This window comes from Chlorocebus sabaeus, chromosome 8 (assembly GCF_047675955.1).
Source record: "Chlorocebus sabaeus isolate Y175 chromosome 8, mChlSab1.0.hap1, whole genome shotgun sequence".
NCBI classification, from domain to species: Eukaryota; Metazoa; Chordata; class Mammalia; order Primates; family Cercopithecidae; genus Chlorocebus; species Chlorocebus sabaeus.
The window spans coordinates 66,426,172-66,443,668 of NC_132911.1; the positions used below are offsets into that span (position 1 = coordinate 66,426,172).

At 39.5% G+C, this 17,497-nt stretch overlaps 1 protein-coding gene and 1 long non-coding RNA gene across 5 annotated transcripts in view; one reads left to right on the top strand and one right to left on the bottom strand.

Annotated features, from left to right (window-relative positions):
* LOC119624924 (uncharacterized) overlaps positions 1 to 12,153 on the bottom strand; it is a 45,520-nt gene extending 33,367 nt beyond the window's left edge. Inside the window, exon 1 of the long non-coding RNA XR_005241075.2 lies at positions 4,065 to 12,153. This is a non-coding gene — a long non-coding RNA (uncharacterized lncRNA). The remainder of the gene's footprint in view (positions 1 to 4,064) is intronic.
* NKAIN3 (sodium/potassium transporting ATPase interacting 3) overlaps positions 2,767 to 17,497 on the top strand; it is a 764,304-nt gene continuing 749,573 nt past the window's right edge. For 2 of the 4 annotated variants that reach the window (XM_073018120.1, XM_073018122.1), the window contains exon 1: positions 2,770 to 3,554. In XM_073018120.1, coding sequence (XP_072874221.1) covers positions 3,501 to 3,554 — 54 coding nt within the window. In that variant the 5' untranslated portion in view covers positions 2,770 to 3,500. Of the gene's footprint in view, positions 3,555 to 17,497 lie in introns of all 4 variants that reach the window. The other 2 variants (XR_012093693.1, XM_073018121.1) reach the window with 2 other exon arrangements.

Sequence of the window (17,497 nt, forward strand, 5' to 3'; positions counted from 1 at the left end):
AGAGTGATTGGAGTATTATTTTAGGAGGCCTGTTAAGTAAAGGCCTCCATGGGATGTGACATGAGGCTGAGACCTGCATGAGTCAAGGCTGTAAACTCCACAGAGACAAGCAAGGGGAAAAGGCTAAGGCTTAGCCCTCTGGGGCAGTCATTTTTATCACACCCACTTTAAGTATGGGAAAAATAGGGCTCACAGGGGAGCAAAATGGCTTCCCTGAGATTCTACGGCCAAGAAGCAGTATTAATAGCCATATATCAGATGGGCTGTTCTACTTAGATTATTTCCTCTCCAGCTGGTTTCACCAAACTCCTGTCCAGGCCCCATCCTTTCCATTGCTCTGTCATTTTCTAGTCTCATTTCCTCTCCCCAAGAGACTGGTAATTCCTCTTTTAAACCTTCTCTAACTCTCACAGGAAGAAAACTTAATGAAACCAGTTGGCACTAACCTCTTTCAGAGGGAGTGCTACTTTATGCCTGCATCTGCTCTCCCTTCCCACCTGTAAGCCCTCGAGGGGAAGAGAGGGTGTGATACCATTTACCTTTGCCGAGCAGGCAACTAGCACAGCCCTTTGCATAGAGGCAATTAAGAAGTGAACTAGTAAGAAGTATTTGAGGGAAGGATGGAGAAAGGAAGGAAAAAAAGGAAGGGAGAAAGATTTTTAGTTCAGGATGTAATACAGTTTAGAAAATGAGAAGAGATTGCAGAGAGAAATAAAGGTAGCTTCACACAATTTCTAGACTTCTTATTAGCATTGTGTTATCTTTGTTTCTTGTTTAAATGCATTTAGTACAAATGCATTTTTCAACGGTCTTAAATTACACAAGGAAGAAACTCCAATTTGAGGCTATCAGTAAAGGCGGCAATGGGAAAGGGAGAGGTACAAGGGACCCTCCTGATCTCCTAAAATCATACCACATGGGTGATACTAACTCTGAATGTTAGATCAATGTACATTATTATACCTACTTATGAGGGAACAGTTAGCTTCCCTGTGGGTAACTGCTATTTGTGTCCCAAGTTTCAGACGCAGCATAGGGAATATGTAAATCTAGGAGCTCTAGAGTCAAATTCCTTGGCTTTGCATTCCTCTTCCTGGTTTAGCAGCCAGGGGAGCCCCTCCTCCTGTTTCCCTATCTTTTCAATGGTGATGTTCACAGCACCCACCCCATGAGGGTGCAGTCATCATTAAATGAGTGAACACATATAAAGCACTTAGATGGGTGTATGGCACCTGGCAAGGACCCAGTGCAGGTTAGCTGCTAATATGGTACTTCCTAAATAAACAAAATCATGACAAAGTATACTGGGGTAAACATATGTGATTTGGAGAGAAGAAAGTGTCAGTATTTTTATTACCATCATTCATCACAGTCTCTGGAGATGAAGAGGTTACAACAGTTTCTGGAAGTTATAGATAGAAAACTTGTTCATGTCCTCTCACTTTTCAGCTGCTTCCTACAGCTTTTAGAGGGGTCAATGACCTGAGATGTTCTGCAACGTCCTTTTCTATATGCTAAACTACTTATTTTTCAGTGTTCATTTTTTCCTATTGTTTTTATCCATCAAGAATGATGACGAGTATGTGGATTGTGCATAAAGGCAGGGTGCTCACATGATCCTTGATCACTGATGTCTTAAAGCTTGGGTTAAAGAAGGAGGAGGAATTCTGATTCGACTTCTCTGTTCTGCATGATAATAACAGAGGTGGAATGTAAACAATGAATGTTCTTGACCCTTTTATTAACGCAAATCCTGAAGTTATTCGTGTGTCCCTACTAGAATTTCAAAGATGTGCAGACTTCCTTGGGAATGATAACCGTCTTAAATTATAAACATAGATCCTGAAGAAACGTTTCAGAAAGAGGATAAAAATAAAAATAGGACTGCTTTTAATGTCTGAACTAAGGGCTTGAGCAGTTTCCATGTCTAGAGTGGAAGTATTAAAAACGCAAAGATGTCTTGCCTTTTCTTACCAACCTACCGCCAAGAACCCAGGAGGGCAGCAGTGGGCTAGAAACAGGGTTTCTGTGCCAAATTCTGAAGACAGCCTTTTCCGAGATAATTGGCCTGCAGGCCTGTTCCCTGTTCTGGTGTGCTTTTGAGCTCCTTGCGCAGTTCCACCAGGTACAACAAATGCGCCCATAAAATCTGACTTTGAACCCTGATGAAATTTAATCCTCTGCAGAACGTCTCCTCTCTGTTTTATTACGTGGGAGAGAGCAGGAGAGTTTCCACAGGATTCACAGAGTTTGTCTGTATCTTAATTATCCGAGATCTGATTTCCAAATCCTTCTCAAACAATTTATTTCTATGAAGACATATTTATGCCCATTCCGGAAACCTTCCCCATTTCTAGAAAAAGCTACGCATCTTCTTCTTTCTCGACTTCTCTTGTCTGCCTCCCGGTGAGGATTTCGAAGGGTCTGTGAGTTGAGAACCCTAAGCCAGGTCTCCCCGCGGCGTCCTGGCTAGTCCCGGCGCCCTGGGCCAGAGCACCTCTCAGCCGCAGCGCCCCTTGCCAACCAAACTCTGTCCAACTTTCCCTTTCAGACTCCAGCAGGGGCGTCCTCCAGGCAACCGGCTGCGGCAGGCAGAAGCGACCTCGGCTCGGAGACCCCCGAGCTGAGAGCTCAACGCCGGCTGAACAGACTCACCTGCGCAGCGCCCGCCGGCCCCCTCGCAGACGGGCAGGTTCCGGAGCTCGGCCTTGAGCTCCTCCGCGCTCGCCCATCCTGGGTGTCTCGCGCCCCGACCCTTCCCCCCCTGACCCCAAGCCATCCCAACTCCCATCCTCGCCACCTCTGGGGCAGCTCAACTAAGCCGTGTCCCTTCCGTTGCAAACGTGTCCGACCACCCTCCCAATCCCCAGCATAACCCTCAGCGAGAAAGCCCAGCTGGGTCTACCCAGTTACACCGGTCAACGAGGGTCTCCATCGCCGCCGGCCGCTCTAATTCACGCTCATTCATATTCATTCTCTTTTCTCTCTGTCCCTCTTCCTTTCTCCCCAAAGACTCCTAACTAGACAGGCCGATCCTCCCCAGCGGCACTCCCTTTCATTCTTCCCCTCCCACCACACACACACACACACACACTCACACACACACACCCGGACCCAGACAGCCCACTCCACTTTCCAGACGCCCACCTCCTACATACTCCCCTCCCCTAAACAGACATTCACCCACTCGCCATCTGTAGCCTCCTTCCGCCCCCCGCCCCGCCTGCCTGGCTCCCCCTCCCCAAGAAGCAGACCTGCACAGTGGGACGCAGGGACCCCCGCCAGACGCTCGGGTCGTGCACGCCGCACTGACCTCGGCCCGCCCCGCCGGGAAACTAACAAAGGCAGGCGCGAGCCCGGAGCCCAGGAGCCGCGAGCGGCGGCCGCGGGGCCAGGGAGCCTGGGCCGGGCCGGGCGGGGACTACTCCGGAGTCAGGAGGCAGCAGCTGCGGAGGACGCGGATCTCTGGCAGTCAGCGCCGCTCGGACGCTGCCGGCACCATGGGCTGCTGCACCGGACGCTGCTCCCTCATCTGCCTCTGCGCGCTGCAGTTGGTGAGTGCCCCGCGCGCCCCTGCCCCAGGACAGGTCCCTGCTCTGGGACCGGCCTCTCCGGCTCCCTCTGCGGTTCCGCAGCTCCAGGCAAGGAGCGAAAGGGTGAGCAGGGCGCTCCGCCCGGCTCCCAGCCACCTCGCTGCCCGGCTGGGCTCGCACTGCTCTCCAGCCGCAGGCACTCGCCGGGTCGCCCCTGCCCTGCGGGAGGGCGCGGTCTCACCCCCGGTCCCGCGCGCTGGGGTTCGCCGCGCTCCCGCCGGGCGTCGCCACGCGGTCCAGGGGTTGCTGTCCAGGCGCCGCGGTAGTGAGCGATTTCCCTGCCTCTTGATCCGACACCTGGCTTTAGCACCCTCCGAGTTCGTGATGAAGTTACACGGGGACTTGCGGGCTTTTTCTTCTTAGGATGATATCCAGGAATGTTGCTTAATTACACAATGTGTGTGAATGCCCAGGTTCTGAGGAGACAGAAGCTTCCTCAACTCTGTTAGTGAAGAGTGAGGTGGTTCTTACCTTTGGCAGGTTGAAAGGTGATGGTTAAGGAGTCTGGGACCTCCAGAAAGGAGATCAGGCTGTGTGCTTCAGCCCCTGCCCTTCCGATTCCTCTTTGGATTTTGTTGAAATGTTGCATGTTCAGGCGGCGACAGACTGACAGCTGTCATCAAGGAGAGAACAGAGTGAACCGGCTCCACTGGCGTGGTGCCTTGCAGAGGGAGTGTGTGTAATGGGAAGTTAGAAACTAGAGTGGAGAAAAAAGGGCCTTTCAGAGCAGAGCAAATGCTCCTCTTAATCCCTTTGGATCCTGGACTGGCCCTGTGGTCTATTCCATGGTCACTTGAGGTCAAGGCCGCAGACCTTTTGAGTCAAACTTGTGTGTGTGAGAGATTAATAGACATCCCCCTTGCGTTATACTTGAGACAGATTCTGAGTGCTCTGTCAAGCTTTCTTCGAAGCATTGTATGTTTTTTTCGAGTCACAAATATAAACCTAGCATATTTTGACAAGTGAGAGGAAAAAGCTTGCAATGAACTTTACTTAGTAATGTCATCCCTTGCAAGACTTATTAACTGAGAGATAAAATCGCGCTTTTTAGTAGTTAGTCCTTGTTTACATGAAGGTTTTAGAAAGTTTTCACTTTTCTCTTGCCTCAGTGTTCCAGTCTCCCATGAAAACCTCACTTTGGATGTGCCCTTCATTGTTCACATAGTGCATGCGTAATGTATGTATTCACAGGTTTGAAATCAGTGACCACTTTTTAAGTCTAATGGATAGTGCCTTCTGTCGTGTGAAATACTTGAATGAAATATATTTTATAGTTTTCTTGAAAAATAATTTTAAAAATTTACAATATGAATGTTTTCTTTCACTAAGAAGGCAAGAGCTTGATTTGTACTTTGGTTTTTAGAAAGGGACATGGTTTGTAAGTTGGAAAAACTGACTAAACATTGAGTCAACTCTTGATTCAAAGTAAGATTATGGATAGGCACGCTGGATTGCATAATCTATAATGCATAATTTCTATTTTACATGGAAATAACAAGTAAGGTTTTTATGTAGCAGATTTATCAATGCAATTATGATTTTCTTAACAGGCATTGTGATGATAATGTTTTTGAGATTTCATCCATCAGCCAAGCATGCCCCACTTTCCACTTTCTCAGTTGATACAAATGCAACTTATTTGTCAAAGCTTATCTTAAAATTCCATTTTTTAACGAAGTCTTCCTTGGTGCTCCAGGTAAAATCCCTTATATTCCTATAATCTCATAGCACTTCACTTTTTCCTCTGTTATAAAACATTTGATACACTCTTAAATAATTTTAGGTTATTAACACATATTTATCACCACTAGATTGTAAGCAACTTGAGGGTAGGGACCATAGTATTAGTGACCTTTGCAAACTCTGCAAGTTGTTAGAGCTCATATTAGGAGCTGAAACATATTTGCTGAATTTCTGATAATACATAACATTTGCAATCCATACAGGGTTTTGACATAAACATTTCTTTTGACTTTTAAAACTATCCTGTGAGGTAGATACTCATTTCATTTGTTTGCAGGTGAGGAAGTTGATATTCACAGAGTTAAACAATTTATCCATAATCAGTAGTTTTTGGATGGTAGAAATATTGGGGTGATGGTAAGCATTTAACAACTGAATTGTAACCAAAACAAAACATATGTATATATTACATTGTAATATCATACAAGATAATCTTCTTTATGTAAAAGATGTGTAACTCTCAGCTGACAAATGATTAGCAGTAGTAAAATATGTAATAGTCTTTAGTGTGAATTCCATACAGCCATTTAATTTTGGCAGAATCTTTTTTGCTGAGTTTGATAAACTCTTGGTTTTATAGATCTGACATGAATGCTGGTGAATATTTTTATTTGCTTTAAGAAGAGGAAAGTGAAAATTGGAAGAAAATATTAGAACTTTACTTCATCAATTACGTGAACAGATTCTTGGCTGAACTGGATAATAGTTTTTAAATACTTAAAAATTATTTCCTCAGTTTCTTTCATGCTATTGACAATGTAATGTCTATAGACATGACACGCTTTTAGGTTTAATATGCATTACTTAAAATATTTCTCCATTATTTAAAAAGCCTAGACAATCAACAAAACAGTAAGCAACCACTGATTTGTGGGGTTTGCCAAATTCTTTGGTGTAGATACTTCCATCTTGACCAATTTCAAGTTTACCTTTATATAGCATTTCCATTATATACATAAGATAGCCATAACCTCAAAAGCATTGGCAAAGTAAAACACAGCAAAATAATTTGGCAGGAATAACTGTTAACTATTCAGTATCTTGGCTTTTAGTAGGATTTCTTTACATTTAAGTTTGCATAATTTATTTTTTAATAATGGCTGTATTTAACAACTAGCTCACAAAATTCCTAAAAATCTAACAAAACCAATTCTAACTCCGAGTCCATATAAGCCTGCTTCAGCATATCATAGGGTAGAGATCCCTGTTTCCCAGATCTGGTGCACTTTCTACTGAAACCAATTGTCTTTTATTGCCCTTTTATGTTTTTTTCTGCTTCCACCAGCTATCAGACAATGGAGGTTATGAGGCAGTGAACTAATGAGGGTGTTGAAAGAGGATGGCATTGGGAGAACACATCTGCTGAAGACAATCTACATGCTCATGACTAAGGCTTGACTGGGAGGTCATCAAATAGATGATACATTAGCTCCTCCTAAAAGTTAAAGAAACATATAAAAAGCTTTTCATTATCTTATTCCCATTTCCTCTGAACTACTGTCCGGAGTGGGAAAATAAAAACTCAAATTGGGAAATTTACTTGGAGCAAACATATCCTTTTCAAGCTAGTATCTGTGGATGAGCTTTGGTTTGCAAAATCTCAGTCATTGTCTACTTTCCTCACTCCACTACTCTGGCTGTCTTTCATCATTAGTTTTTCTCCAGGCTTCTGCCCTCAAAGTGTTTGCTCCATGGTTTTATGTTTGTGATCTTCCTGATTTTCCTAGATGAAATTAAAGAGAGAGTGAAAAGTATAAATACAGGCCCATCAAAAACTATGTGAAATAATTTTTTTTTAAAGAAGTGATTTGTTACTGTGTCACTAATTCATCTAGTCATCCAAGAGCCTTTAAGTACATTTTTTTTGGAAGGATATTTTCAGTTTTGCTTGTTTTATAATACTGTATATACTTATTAGATAGGTGTAATCTATGCATAAAAAGAAATACTTGATCATATGCTTTTCGCACATTCTTTTCAGGTACCACTTTTAAATAAACCTTAATTGCATGATTTCAAAGTCTGACATGCCACATCTCCTTTCAGAGTCATTTTCTGAGAGTAGCCTCAGTGAAGCACTGAACTAATTTTGGCAGGCATTGTTCTCACAGAGCTTTAGACATCTTTCTGACCTCACAGAGGTCAGACTGGCATGTTCAATGCAACTTTGGCATGTTCAGCGCAACTTTGTCTCAGGATGTTATTATTACCCATGGACATTCATTGCACCTTTTGTCACTTCAAGGTGAAAGTCTTACTATTAGACCTATGAATCAGGGAAATAGAACTCAAAACTTTCACTAGACATATCTGTGGTACCAGAAAACCCTACAAAATTTAGGGAAAATAGGCAGCTTTTAACTCATAGATGAATATTTTTTATTGTAGAGAACATCTGACTGGGTACAGTGGCTTATGCCTATAATCCTAGCACTTTGGGAAGCCAAGGTTGGAGGATTGCTTGAGTCCAGGAGTTCCAGATCAGTCGGGGCAATGTAGCGAAACCCTATCTCTACAAAAAATTTTAAAAAATTTTAGCCAGACGTGGTGGCTTGTGCCTCTAGTCCCAGCTACTTGGGAAGCTGAGGTAGGAGGATCGCTTGAGCTCAGGAGATCAAGACTGTGGTGAACTATGATGCCACCATTGCACTCCAACGTGGGAGACAGAGTGACACTCTATAAAAATAAATAAATAAATAAATAAATAAATAAAAACATTCTCTTAAAGAAAACCAGCATTTTTTTCTCACAGTGGAAACGAAGTTTAATTAAGTTTCTTTCCATACCACATTCAAACCACCTGTTAGTAAAGCACCTATGACACTAGAGTGCCGAAATAAATGTGTTAAGAGGGGTCTGTAGGGGGTTGGTGTAGCTGGGGTAACATGTTTTTAACTAAGTGCTAGGAAAGATGCAGCTCACCTGTCATAGATATTGGACAGCGAATACCGAAATATATTTCTTGTACTATGTATTTATACTGATACTTTGGCTTTGACATGGTTTTAATTTTAATAGTTCTTTTCTTCTCCTCTGTAATATAATTCTTAATCATTTTGTTTCCATTCTCTTTCTTTATTTCAACACTATGGTTCATGTTATGAAACTTAGAAAAGATAAAGGTTAGTGAAATTCAAATTTTGTCTACTAATGAGACTTGAGTTATACTGTGACTGGTATTGAAACCATTCTGCATTAGCCAATACTGAAGGGTTACATCATGAGTAACACAATGAACTGTGGTGCTTGGGTATTGTGTGTGTGTGTGTGTGTGTGTGTGTGTGTGTAAGTGCAGCAGATGTGTTTGGATACATAAGGGTTCTGTTTTAGATACTTTAAGATTTTGAGACTTGAGGCCAAAGCTGTCAGGTACACGAGTGTGGAACCCGGAGGGCAAGCCTGGACTGCATATTTAGAATTAAGAATCATGAACAATATTGATATTTAAAAAGCCTTGGATGAGATCACCTTGGGAGAGAGAGTAGATAGTTGAGACTAGAACCAAAAATGGGACTTAATACAAGGTGAGTAGAGAACAAGGAGCCAGCAAAAGATACAGAAGAAGAGGTTGGAAAGAATCAACTTACTTTAAAAATAGGGCTGACATTTCAAGAGAAAAGTAAAACAAAACACAAAAAGCATAGAGCTGCAATCATCGGTAATAAAAAGGACATACACCAATAAATGATTATTATCAAATTGTATCTTTTGATTTTTTTTCTGAGAGGTTAAGAGCAAAACTATCATTTTAATAAAAATACATGAATTGTCATACTTTTGTATTCTGTCCTAGGAAGTCAGGTCTGTAGAAGCAAAGTCAACATAAGAAGTGATTTCCATGGCATGTAAATCATGCTATAGCAAGAGAGTCATTTTATTTAATGAGAATTAATTAACAAATAATTTTATTCAATGTTTAGTAAGTACTAAGCAGTCATTTAAATTAGCGTTAACATGAATACAGTTAACATAGATTAGTTGTAATGAATGACATAGACCTTTCAGTTAGCAGAGCATTTTGTTTTTATGAATAATTGAGTAAATAAGAGAATACGCTGACAGTAAAGGGCTGAGAAGAGTGTTATGGGAAGAATTTTGTCCTCTAAAAAGATACACTGAAGTCCTAATTCCCCATACCTCAGAATGTGATTTTATTTCGAAATGTGGTTTTTATAGAGGTTATTAAGCTAAAATGAAGTCATTAATTCCTTATGACTGATGGCATTAAAACCAGGAAATTTGACGCAAAGACAGAAAAGCACAGAGGAAAGACACTGGGATGACATAGAGAGATAAAAATCACTCATTAAACATAAAAATAAAAATCAGAAGGGAAAACACGCAATTGGGATGCTTTGGGGAAAAGATGACAGACAAGATGTTACTGAGCTAGAGAGACAGTAGACCTTCCCTTTCTTCCAAGGTGCCACGTGAAGACTAAGGATTGGAGTGAGCCAGGGATTGTGGGCAAACCCATGGAAGCCAGGGAGAGGCAAGGAGGGAGTCCCTTACAGGCTTCAGAGGGAGTGGGCCCTGCTGGCACCTGGATTTTGGATTTCTAGCCTCGAGAACTGTGAGATAAGTTGCTCCTCTTGTTTTAAGCCACTTGGCTGTGATACAAGGAAACCCTAGGAACTTAATACAGAGAAAGAGCTAATCTGGAGTATGTCTTAAGGCAGAACAAACCCAGGTTTAATTAAAACCACTTAAATGGTGAAAGAAATGCTTATATTCAATGTGCATATGGATTTGGGCTTATGGGTGGCAGAAAGTTGAGACGATGTCATGGCAGGAATAATCAGAGTCAAAGGGTTAAGTTCTTAGGCCAGCAGAGGCAACAGGCCGGGCCTGAGGACCCCTGGACAGTGCTGCCCTCGTGGGCGTCTTTGGATCAGCAGTATCAGAATCATCTGGGAGAGCTTCTCAACAGCAGTGGCTCAAGCTCACCAGGATCTACTGGATGGAAATATTTTGGAGAAGGGCTCGAGAGTCTCAAATTATTGAAAGCTCCTTGCATGATTCTGAGGTAGATCAAGGTTTGGGAATGTTTACTCAAATGAAGAGTTCCCTGGGTCAGAAGAACTTGAAGAGAAAAACTGGATACTTCTTAAGGCTATTAGGGACAAACCCAATTTCTGAAGGTCAGTTGAGAGCAGAGTTAGCTGAGCTGCCACTCTGAATGTCCTTAGCTTTTTAAGATTTTAGGATGGATACTGGGTATGGTGCCTCATGCCTATAATCCAGCACTGTGGGAGGCTGAGTTGGGAGGATCACTTGAGGCCAGGAGTTTGGGACCTGCCTGGGCAACAAAGTGAGACCTGTCTCTACAAAAAAAAATTAAAAAAAAAAACAAAAAACTAAACAGTAAGACGAATACCTGTAGCCCTGCCTCCTTGGAGACTGAGGTGGGAGGATTGCTTGAGCTCAGGAGGTCAAGGTTGCAGTGAGCTATGATCGTGCCACTGCATTCCAGCCGGGGTGACAGAAAAAGACTCTGTCTCCAAATAAATAAACAAACAAACAAATAAGTAAATAAATAAACCAGAATTTTAGAAGAGTTGCTTCTCTTATGGAAGCTTAATGTCTATGATAGCAGGGAATCATCCTAACAGACTCTTCGAGGTCTGTGGTCTGTATCAGAGGGAGTGTCGTGTTTCCCATCCTGAATAGGTCAGTCACTGAGACTGCCTGTCCTCTGCACATGTAGCATCTGATGTATCTGCAGTAGGCTCTCTGCTCTTTTAGGTCGTAGGCTGGGTCGGGTTCACAGCCTGGTCTGGAGAGGGAGCCCAGATAAAAGCCCCAGGAGGAAGTGGGCGAGGTGCCTCCTCGCAGCCCCTTTTGACACTGCATCTATTTCTTTAGCCTATACAGGAAATATCACTTTGCTTTGATAAAAGTGCCTCAGGGCTCATACTGCATGGTTTCAAGGTTTACTTGAAGTAAATGGTTTCAACATTTCTTCTAGAGGACACACTAAAAATGGTTGTAGACCATATTTGTGAGACTGAGGAATGTTCCTGTTTCTGCTTTGCAAACCAAATTTCTTATTTTTATTTTTAATTGGCAAATAATAATAGTATATACTTATGAGGTAATTTGATGTTTTGATATATGCATAAATTGTGGAATAATTAAAACAAGCTAATTAACACATTAATCACCTCACATATCATTTTCTTTGTGGCAAGACATTTGAAATTTACTCCCTTGGCAATTTTGAAATATACAATACAGTATTATTAACTATAGTCACCATGCTGTGTAATAGATTTCAAACTAGAGTCCTTATGTTTGTAACCCTGATCAGCATTGGTTTGAATATGTCCTTCTAATAAGTATTCATAAGAAAGTTCTGCAATTCTCATGACTTCAGCCTCCCTGACATATAACTATGAAATTTATAACATCCATCAGACCTTTTCTCTCTTAAGCTTCAGTTACTTATTTCACCTTTTATTTTTATTAACTAATACTTCATATTCTTTAGGTTGAAACCTAATTTGTTTTTAATTCTTTAGGTTGGAACCTCCTTTCCCAGATTCTCCCTTCAGCTTGCTTGCCCTGCCAAGAGATGTAATGAATTCACTCTCTACAATGCCTGATTAATCTTCCTTAAGTGGAAACTTCAATCTGTCACTCCTCTTCAAAAAAAATCATGTCTCTGTAAGCTGCCATTTAATACCTTACCAATATAGAATTATTTCCTACTTCTCCAGGTCTGCATCCTCAGTTCCATAGGGACAAATTTCTATTTCATGAACAACACATATTCATACTCTTGAACATACGGGGTTCAGGCTTCGTGAAGCAAATTTCAAGGTTGTAAAACTAAGAAAATGGAGATGAACAAAATTCACTGAAATAGAAAGAAGTATTTATTTATAATGTAGTTTTTATTCTTTATAAAATAATGAATTGCTTTTGTTTTTGTCAAATTATATTCTCCATTTTAATCAAATCATTTTCATTCTGGTTACTTACATGTAGATTTTTGTTTTGCGTAGTCTTTTTTTTTTCCCCTTAGGAGGATAATCTTTATCAAAAGATTCTGGGAAATAAATCATTTTCTATCCCCAGAACATCAATAGTCTTTGCTTTTAAAACATAAACTACTAATTTTATTTTATTTTTTTGCCTCTCTCTCACAAATTGTGCCTGTGATGTAGCAATGTATGTTTTCGATCTTTTGATCAGATTGACTGGGCATGGTGTCTCATACCTGTAATCCCCAAATTTTGAGAGGCTGAGGTGGGAGGATCCCTTGAACCCAGGAGTTCCAGACCAGCTCTGGAAGGACAGGGAGACCCCACCTCTCCAAAATGAAAACAAAAATAAAACATAGATGGTTGTGGCTGTCTGTGCCTGTAGTCCCAGCTACTTGGAGGCTGAGGTGGGAGGAGAATCAGTTGAGCCCAGGAGTTCGAGGCTGCAGTGAGCCTTAAATGGTGCCACTGCACTCTAGCCTTGGGGACAGGGTGAGACACTGTTTCAAATAAATAAATAAATACATAAATAAGGTTTACAAGCACTTAATACAAATAACTCATTAAAAATAAAAATAAAAATCAGAATGGAAAACACAAAATTGGGATGCTTTGGGAAAAAGATGACAGACAGGATGTTATTGGGCTAGAGAGACATAGACCTTCCCTTTTTCCCAAGGTCCCAGTGTCTGAATGAAACCAAAATAGTGTGAGGAAGAAAACTGGAGCAAACAGCAGATCGGCAACATTGAAGAATTCAGGAGACAAGTAGAGTGTATTTGGCCCAAGGCCTTAATATTAGTTTGTGCACTGTGTACACTACGCGAAGATGTTCCTGTGTTACACAGAAATTCGTCACTTGCTCCACTTGCACGAAGGGTATAGTGGGCATAGTGCTGGAGTATTGCTGCCTTTTGGCTTCACAATATGTTGAGAGTTGGATGATGGATAACATTGTGCAGATTATATGGAATGAGAGAATAAATATGTTACTTATTTTAAAAATAAAGCTGATGAATGTGAAAGTTAAGATTTATAGGATTTTGGACAACAATGAGAAGTTAAAAAGAAAATCACAAATTATTCTTTATTGCTTATTTTGATTTTCTTATAATACTTTCTATGTTACACTTTAACATTAATTCTGAAAAAGAGGAGAGATTTTCCAAACAATTAGTCGATGCTTTGAGGTCAATTTTAGGAAGACTATTTGGCAAATACTTGATAAGCTTATATTTAGTATAGCTTCTTTCCTAGGTGCATCAAAAATTCATGCTTTTAATCCCCATTAACACTAATTGGTATTAATGTGTGTGAACATGCATCTACAGCAGAATATAACACTAGACTAAAATATTTCATCAGTGATTAGTATTCAAAATGCCAATTAAATGGTAGTACATGCAAATGACGTATAGCACAAACTATCTCATTTACATTTTTAATTTGATATGTTTTGCAAAGATATTGAAATAAAATGGAAGGTAGGCTATGAATGCCCTGTAATGGAACATTCTTACCTTAGGTCTTGATAGAGTATAAGAGAATAGATATTGTAAGATAAGCATAATAATAAACAAACAAACAAAAAACATCAGGTGAAGGCATTGACTTAAGTTGGAGAATGTGAAACACTTGAACTAGTAGGTTGCTGTTCTGTTTGACACTGGTAAGAGCATCTGCAGTTCATTGAATTGGAGGAGAAACTTTTATCCATTGGTAAAGGGAAATGAAGGTGAAGGTGGGTGGGCGGCAGGAGTTGGAGTACTGACAAGGGCTCTAATTGCAAGAATTAGATAGCTTATTTTTAAAGGAAGCAAGGGGAAGATCTTGGCAGTGTTAATGATATTATTCATTTTTTAGATCTTTTTCTTTCATTTTTTGCATAGAGTAGCATTCTTTAGAATGCTTTGTTCCTTTATTAACAAGAAGTATTGAAACAGGATTTTAGTAATCAGTTTCTCGTAAGAGATATGAGCTCAACAGGGGTGACGATAAGTCATAAATATATTTCTGAAAGTTTCTATTCCAGTAATGAGAGGCACAGTAATACTTTGATATTGATTAATATCTAGTATAATAAGAGTTTGCATGTGGGAAGCCATAGGCTACAGATGTTGATTGGTTAAATTGGTTAATTAAGGTACAAACAGGAATGCTCTACACTGAAGTTATGTTTCCTGTGCTGGTAGCTAGCTGTAAATGATCATAATTAAGACAATGGGAGCTATAAATGGTTGTTAATGATAATTATTGATCAAATTTGTATTTAAAATATAAATTCCTGATGAAGTTCTTTCAAATTATACTTTATGAAAAGTAACATTTCTTAACTTTAAGAGGTCCTCAAGAAATCATCTAGAGCCATTGTTAGCTCCAAAGCAGTTATGTGTGTGATGCTTCAATACTAAAGTCTCTCCTGTTGAATCTTAAATGTCTCTGAGAATATAAACTTGCTTTGATTTCTATTGTCTTCTATTGATTTGCTTTATATCTGGATGGTGAACAGTAGATGGAGACAGTCATGGGCCGGAGCTGACTCGTAACAACTGGGGACAGCTTCCTGATAGGTTTCCAGGAATCATGTGAGCCAGTTGTTAAATACAGCTTTATTAAAAATTAACTATATAAACTTATAATTAAATTATATTAAAAACAAAAGTATATATATTTAAAAGTTGACACTTTCTAATGATTTTATTGCAGTATACTGTTATCTCTGCTCTGGGGCTTATTTTACATCTACATGGTACGAATTTTACATACAGTTTGTATGGCGGAAATTCTGTATAACAGAGGACTATCTATTGAGTATCTCTTCCCAATTGTACATCCAGTGACATCATATTGGTAGCTAAAAATTTTTTATGAAGTGTTTATAGCATAGAAATATCCTCCTTAAGCTCCCAAAGCCAGTTGTTAAATTATTTACTAGCATATCACCAGGTAGGGGCTTTCTTCATCAGGCCAGTTTTTTTCCCTGTACCAAATTGGAACTGATTCATAAGCTTTTAGTGTAACTAATTAATGCATGTATAGAAAGTATATTTTATAACCTAAGTGTTTTATTTATTGCTTTGAATACACTTGTAAAATTGTTTAAACATAAAATAGAAGTTTTTGTTTTCAAAAAATTACAATATTAAATCCTTTGGCCTTAATAATAGCTTTTGGATCTCCCTAAAGGGTTCATACACTTTGCATGGTAACTGATTTGTTGGTAACTGATTTGTGACTAAATGATTCAGAACTGATAATGGGTTATAGGTTGTACTTCTAGGTGAGTGACTAGAATCTAGAATCTCTCACTATGAGGGAAAGTTATTTTTGCTTAATGAGTGCTGATTAGTTCCCATGAGGTAAAGGTGGACTTACTCCAATACCCAGTTCTTCCACCTGTTGGCATTATTGGTCCTAATTAGCTTCTTCCATAAGGATGTCAAATAATCAACGGTGAAATGATTGAAATACCTTTTGACACCCACATCTGGTTCTTCCAGACTGGGATAATCTGCATTTTCCATTGTCCCCACATTGAAATACTAAATATTCTATCTTGAAGAAGGCTTCAAGAAGGTGATTTATGTGGTAGCACACCAAAACTTATTTAGCTCGTAAAATATTTCTTCTAAATTTTAAAAAGCAATCATTGTTACAATGTGAAACAAAATCCTCTTGTACCTCAAATTCCATTGTACCATTCTTATTTTCATGAGGCAGATATTAATATATTCTCATTTACAGATGAGAAAACTGAAATGTGGGAAAATTAAGGAGTATGTTGAAATTATATGTTATGCTATTGCTTAAAGCATGAGAAATGTAGAAATGCAGATAACAAAACTGTGTGTGTGTGATCTTAGATTAGATCTTCGATTGTAGTATTGTGACTGCATTAAAAAAGAGTCACTCTTCTGGACTTAGGTCAAATCTGTTGTGAAGAGTAATTATTTAAGCAAGCAATTTCTGTACATGAAATGTGAGTTTTACAATGTAATCCAGATGACTTGAGTAGTAAGAAGAGACAATAACCCTGGGACACAGCTTTTTCTTTTGTTTTGTTTTGTTTTGGCATTTCTGTTGGTAGAGGGTAGCTTTCCCTCATTATTGACATCTGTTTTTGGAATCCCTCAGGAGGAATCCCAACTTATGCTGAAACAAAAGAATGAAATGCAAGCTTTCTGCAGACCAAGTATTTTGCAATTTTGGCATGCTCTATTTTCTTCAGCTGATGAACCACTTCTGACACAGCTTTCTCACTGTCCGGATATAATCTGCTAATACCCCTGGGATCTACACTCACAAGTATCCTCTTCCTCCATAAAAGTTTAAGCCACTAATTCTTGTTGATGTCTGTTGGGAAACTCTTCCTTTTCCTTGTAGTATTGTGATTGCCAAAGATTTGAATGTGGCAACCAGACCACTGACAGAGCGTCTTGAATGCAGGGCCAATTAGAGGCAAGCACTAGATGAAGCCACTGAACCATTAGGAGGCTTGCAAAGATCCCCTAACACTCTTTTCATCTACAAGAGAGCTGTGGTTGGAAATACACAGATGGAGTTGTCCTTAGGGATGTGCTCTTCACGCATGTGGTTCTGTTGAAGCATTTTGCAAGTAGAAGACAACGTTTTGTAATATTTCACAGACCCTACATCATACACAGGCACATTGGTCATCTATTATTAATATGTTTGTTTGGCCCAACCAAAAGGGTCTTTTTACACACTTTTTAACTCCTTCCCTACTAATGATACATTTATTGTAGGGCAGAGGTTTTGATTAAAGATATAAGTAATATGATTTTTTAGCTCAGTTTTTCTTTTAACACAACACAAAGTAAAACATATTAATTTTTCTTATTGATGAAAAACTAGTTTGTCATTTGCAAAACTCTGCATGAATTCTAATTCCAAATGCTTGATTTTTGTCCCACTATATTTAGGAAATAATATTGTTTTCACATTTAGAGGACCACATCGAGGCTAAAAAGATAATATCATTTAAACATATTTTAACATGTTTAAACTATGTATTTTTATATTTTTAGTTATCAGAAAATTTAATTTGTTTCCAAAATGCTGGTTAATTTTCATTCCACCAAATAAAGGTTTAAAATGCTCTTAGGAGAATGGTAGTCAAAACTCTTATAAAAATAGAAATGTACTTCTTAATCA